The sequence below is a fragment of the Cnephaeus nilssonii genome (assembly GCF_951640355.1).
Source record: "Cnephaeus nilssonii genome assembly, chromosome: 9".
NCBI lineage: Eukaryota > Metazoa > Chordata > Mammalia > Chiroptera > Vespertilionidae > Cnephaeus > Cnephaeus nilssonii.
The window spans coordinates 36,437,904-36,443,903 of record NC_137080.1 but is presented as its reverse complement, the minus strand read 5'-3'; the positions used below and the strand labels follow the sequence as shown (position 1 = coordinate 36,443,903).

Genomic DNA, 6,000 nt, shown 5'->3' with positions numbered 1-6,000 from the left:
AACCATGAGTTATTGATCATTATGAGCACTATGACCACTGCATATGTTTATTACATATAAATATTTATTTAGCACCTTTGTTGTGAAGGCACTGTGATTTCAGGGTACAAGGAGACATTGAACTCTTCTTCCCTGTAATAGACTTCAAATCTAATGTGATATAGACCCAATATGTCACCCAATAAGAAGCCATCATCAAGGGCTGTAACAACCAATTAGTGCTTCATAGAGAAGGATGAACCTGATCTGACCCCTGGAAAAAGGGTCAAAAGTTTAATGAGCATAAGAAAAAGAAAATATTTTAGGTGATAGATACTATATGAATATTATATTCTTTAATGTGAAATTCCATTTTTTATGGCTCTTTTCAGTTTATTGCATGAAGGAGTTACACTAGTTCAAGTCAAAAGCAGACCCCAAATGGCTACATTATATAAGCTGTGAGGTTTTTAAACTTGTGACAAGGGACAGAAGGGAAATTCTACTCATTGCAAAGAAATCCTCACTTAGGCTTCAGTGAGCCAAAAGCACTTAAAACGCATGAACCTTCAGCTGGTCATCCTTAGCCAGTCCGGTCTCTACGAGGAACAGGTATATGTTCTTGCGCTGGTCACCCTGCAGCTGAATTACTTCTCCATATTCTGGATGCTCAATGGCAGTACCATTCCAGGCTAATTTCATCTTAAAGGCCTTCACTAGTTTCATTTTATCGTAATCACCAGAGATCCCTTGGACAGTGGAAAGGGATATGCCGTTTCTCTGTTAAATTCGTATCCTATCTAATAAAAGAGAAACATGCAAATTGACCATATCTCCGCTACGCCCACAAGCCATGCCCACCAGCCAATCAGGAGCAAATATGCAAATTAACCCAACCAAAATGGCTGCAGCCACAGAGTGAGCAGGAGGCTTGGGTTTCTCTGGCAATGGAGGAAGCCAAGCTTCCTGCCCACTCTGGCTGGCCCTGGCCTCCGCTCAAGGCTACAAAGTTTCAATTATAAAAGATAAATAAATCCCAACAAAAATGGCGGCAGCCGCCGAAACCAGTTTGGCTCAGTGGATAGAGCATCAGCCTGCAGACTGAAGGGTCCTGGGTTCGATTCTGGTCAAGGGCATGTACATTAGTTGCGGGCACATCCCCGGTGGGGGGTGTGCAGGAGGCAGCTGGTCGATGTTTCTCTCTCATCGATGTTTCTAGCTCTCTATCCTTCTCCCTTCCTCTCTGTAAAAAATCAATAAAAATATATTTTTAAAAAAATGGCGGCAGCCATGGAGCTGGAGAGAGCAGGAGGCTTGGGTTTCCCCAGCAATGGAGGAAGCCAAGCTTCCCATACACCCTGGCTGGCCCTGGCTTCTGCTCAAGGCTACAAAGTTTCAATTATAGAAGATAAATAAATCCCAGATACCAGGGCCCCACTTGGGTTGCCGGGGGGCATGGCCAGCCTGCAAACCACCACAGGCCCCTCGCCCAGGCCACCCCACGCCCCAAGGGAACCCCCACCCTGATCCGGGACACCCTTCAGGGCAAACCAGCCGGCCCCCATCCATGCACCAGGCCTCTATCCTATCTAATAAAAAAGTAATATGCAAATTGACCATCACTCCAACAAACAAGATGGCTGCCCCCATGTGGACACAAGATGGCCACCACAAGATGGCCAGCAGAGGAGGGCAGTTAGGAGGACCAGGTCTGCAAGGGAGGGCAGGTGGGGGTGATCAAGCCTGCAGGGGAGGGCAATTAGGGGTGACCAGGCTGGCAGAGCAGGGAAGTTGGGGGCGAACGGCCCTGCAGGGAAGGGCAGTTGGGGGGGGGGGGACCCAACCTGCAGGGGAGGGCAGTTAGGGGTGACCAGGCCTGCAGGGGAGGGCAGTTAGGGGCAATCAGGCTGGCAGGGGAGCAGTTAGGCATCAATCAGGCTGGCAGGGGAGTGGTTAGGGGGTGATCAGGCTGGCAGGCAGAAGCGGTTAGGGGCAATCAGGAAGGCAGGCAGGCGAGCAGTTGGTAGCCAGCAGTCCTGGATTGTGAGAGGGATGTCCGACTGCCCGTTTAGGCCCGATCCCTAGGATCGGGCCTAAACAGGCAGTCGGACATCCCTTGAGGGTTCCCAGATTGTAGAGGGTGCAGGCTGGGCTGAGGGACACCCCACCCCCACCCCCCGTGCACTAATTTCGTGCACCGGGCCTCTAGTATGGATATAATACTCAGTTCCAGTGGGAAGCAGATCATCCTCCTGCCTTATATCAGCAAAGGGGTCAAAGGAGTGGAGGTTCTGATAGCGGACGTACTATACAATTCCTTTTCCTGGTGGAAACGGCCTGTGGAAGACTGTGGTGGGAGAAGCGTGCCGGGTGAACAAAGTGTCCAAAAGCGAGGGGGGTTCAAAGGGAGGTTGCTGAGCCCTCACCGGTGGCACAGTCACTCAATGTGAGATTCCACTGAGCCAAACCAGCCAGGGCCTAACCCAGTTTCATCATTATTTTAGAGACAAAGTGACGTTTATTGAGCACCTACCGTCTGCAAAGCACTATGCAAGGTAGAGTGGGATCTAAACATGAATGGGGTGTGACCCCTGCCTTGTAGGAGGTTACAATATAGTGGAGAACACCAACATGTTAAATACCTGACTCATAACTTGCAAAATGAAAGAAGCTCAGAGAGCTGCAACCCCAAGAGTGGAACAAAATGTCCTGACCACCGTGGTCAGTCTTTCTCTAGAACGTAGCAAATCCCTTTTAATGGCAAATGTGGACAAAATGTTATAACTATGGATGACATCAGGTGAATAACAGAGCTGCATAAATCCACCGATTGGCATTACTGAACGGTGATACTGAGTTTTGTTGTATCATCATCTTTATCATTACTTTCGCAGTAACTGTTTTTGGTCAATTCCTTGTTTCAGCCGTGAGACCTTTTTGTTCCTGAAAAAGCATTACGCAAGTTGTGTGGGAGGGATCTAGTATTATCCAATACAACTTTCTCATTTTATAAACAAGGCAGCTGGGCCGTGTTAAAGAAATTGCTTAAAGATCATGAGGCTCTTCATTCATTTCAAAACTTCTATTTAAGTTTTATATTGTAATTTGTCATTTCGGGTCATTTTTGGACTTCCTCGCTCATGACTGATCCAGGATGGGACATCTGTGACAGCCAGTTAGCGTGATATGATTAAGTGCTCTAAGAACTTTTGTTCCTCATCCTCACAACCCCACTCTTAGTGCAACACTTCCTTTCCATGCCAGTTAAAAAAGAACCTTGGTTATTTTTCCAAAGAGCACATCAAAACTTTCGAATGCAATAATACATAAGAAATTTAAAGTTACTTTTTATTATTATATTTTATCTTTTTTTTCCAAGCTTCAACTCTAAATGACACCCAGTTGGATTGGGTAATATGCTTCTGAACAGACACGTATTAGGTTTGAATGTTAGGAACTTTAGAAGAACTGAGGTTTCTTTGTTTCCCCAAGCCAATCCTTTTTTAGCCCTTATGTACTAAATTTTTATCTGCAAACTGGAATTTTGCAATGAATTGTTCCAGTTCAACAAGTACATATCCACCTCCTATAACGGGGACTGTTTTGTGCTTAACGCCAAAGAACACATTAAGAACTCACACATGGTCCCCCACTCTCAAATTGTTTATTAGATACTGGGAAGTGTTTCATGGAACAGAAGTTCATGAAAGATGAATAGATGCTGTTAATTTAGCATCACGTAAGTGAAATGTTGTTTTTCTTCTTCCTAAAGTGTAGCTAAAGTTATCAGGGGCTTATGGAAAGCCACTGGCGATGGCCATGTACGTGCCTCACCTACCAGAATACGTTCCACATAGAAAGTTGTGATGAATCATTGTAGGAGTTCTATGCCACTGAAGCAAGCACCTCCCTCCTCATACAAAAAAGTTAAAGACCCAACCCAGGTGTATGAATTAATTCCTGAGAAAATAAATGTAAATGGGAGGATTCCGTTAAGATGATACGCAGTGGTTTTCACTGCTTATAGTAAAGATGTCATTTTAAAGAATGACATGAGACAAAATAAGAGAAAGATCCTATGACAGCTACTTAATTGCATTCTTTTTTTTAAATGATGGAAAATTTTTGTTTAATGTTGAATGCTATTGTTCTTAACTAGCTGCTCTCCTGCATCACTCAAAATATGAAAAGACACATTATCTTGTGGGAAAAAATCACAGCTTAGTACAGCATAATGTGATCTAATCAAATTGCATCATCAACTTTTGAATGTATTTCCACATTCATGAATACATGAAAGAGTATCATGTACTGGAGGAGCTTGATAAATATTCACTGACTCTACATTTCTACAGCAGGCAATAGGTTATTTGGATTTTGTTTTTTACCTTTTTTATGTTTTGACTATCAGTGCCACAAAAATAAAGTGCATTTTACTTGTGTTCACATTAAAAAGTATTTTTCTTCAGACTTTAATTACCAAAGACACATTGGCACCAGAAAGATGGCGGTACCCTTGCAGTATTAGACGTTACTAAATCAGAAAGTCATGTTCTATTCATCTGGAAAGAAGCTGTTTCATGTCGGGGAGCACAGAATGATGAGGTTGTAACTAAAGTTTAGCTATCTCTCACAAAATTGTCCTCTTAAATATGAGACATAAGTGTGTTCCAAATGTTTATGCTTAAAACTAGGAAGAAAGGTCTGATTGCTGCTTTTAAATTTTTGCTATAGACCTGGCCAGGTGGCTCAGTTGGTTGGAGCATTGTCCCGTACACCAAAAGGTTCTGGGTTTGATTTTGGTCAGGGCACATACCTAGGTTGTGTTTGACCCCTGGTGGTGGCGTATATAGGAGGCAACCAATTGATGTCTCTTTCTCACATTGGTGTTTCTCTCTCTCTCTCTCTCCCTCTTCCTTCTTCTCTCCCTCTCTAAAACCAATAAAACATGTCCTCAGGTGAGGATAAAAAAAATAAATAAAATCTACATATATAAAAGCCTAAGCAACCTTTAGGACAGAATGACTGGAATGACCGGTCGCTATGACACACACTGATCACCAGAGGGCAGATGCTCAACGCAGGAGCTTCCCCCAGCCTGCAGGCCCTGATCGCCAATGGGGCCTGCTGTTCAACCTCCCAGTCCCTCCCCGTGGCCAGCAGGCCCCCATCGCCTGATCAAGGCTGGGCCGGGGAATCGGGGGTGGGTGGCGGTGGACATGGCCCCTTTCCCAGGGGGGCCGAGGGCCGGCTCCCTCCTGGGGCTGGCAGCCAACCTCCCAGGTCCCTCCCCCCATCCCTCCCCCCTGCTGGCAGGCCCCGATCACCTGATTGGGGCTGGGCCCCAGGCAGGGATGGGGAACCGGGAGTGGGTGGCGGTGGACGTGGGCGGCAAGGGAAGGAGGATGGGGGGAGGCCAGGAGGCAGGAAACCTGATGGCCCTGATCGCCGGCCAGGCCTAGGGATCCCACCTGTTCATGAATTTATGCACCGAACCTCTAGTAGTTACTATAAAACTCTTGCTCGTAGAGATGAGCTGAGCTTATAGCAGACATTTTGCTCTCTGGTTATTTATGCTGATCTCTATAGTGATAATAACTCACTTCCTACACAAGAGTGCTTTGTTCACAAAGGATAGCACTGGAAATCCAGTGCACTTAACTAAAAGCCAAGTATTATTTTGACCCTCTGTCTACACCCCCCCCCCCTTTTTGCTCCTCAGAGCACCTGTGGCAATGTTGGTATAAGGGCACATGTGTTAATTGTCCACCCTATCTATATCTATAAAAGCCTAAGCAACCGGCCAACCAGCCAACATGCCAGTAGCTATGACGTGCACTGATCACCAGGGGGCAGATGCTCAACACAGGAGCGGAAACCACAGGCATGGAAACGTGAAACAGACTGATGAATCTCAGAAGGAAGGGGGGGAGGGGGAGGGTGGAAAGAGATAAACCAAAGATCTTATATGCATACTAGAGGCCCCTGTGCACCGGTGGGGTCCCTCGGCCTAGCCTGTGG

General features: G+C 45.9%; 1 protein-coding gene across 1 annotated transcript in view; it reads right to left on the bottom strand.

Annotated features, from left to right (window-relative positions):
• Positions 1-292: 292 nt before the first annotated feature.
• Positions 293-6,000, bottom strand: part of LOC307105420 (eukaryotic translation initiation factor 1-like) — a gene marked incomplete at its 5' end in the record, with an annotated part of 20,686 nt that continues 14,978 nt past the window's right edge. Inside the window, 2 exons of the mRNA XM_079781173.1 lie at positions 293-759; positions 2,178-2,270. Of these exons, the coding sequence (XP_079637299.1) occupies positions 532-759; positions 2,178-2,270 (321 nt within the window). The 3' untranslated portion in view covers positions 293-531. The remainder of the gene's footprint in view (positions 760-2,177; positions 2,271-6,000) is intronic.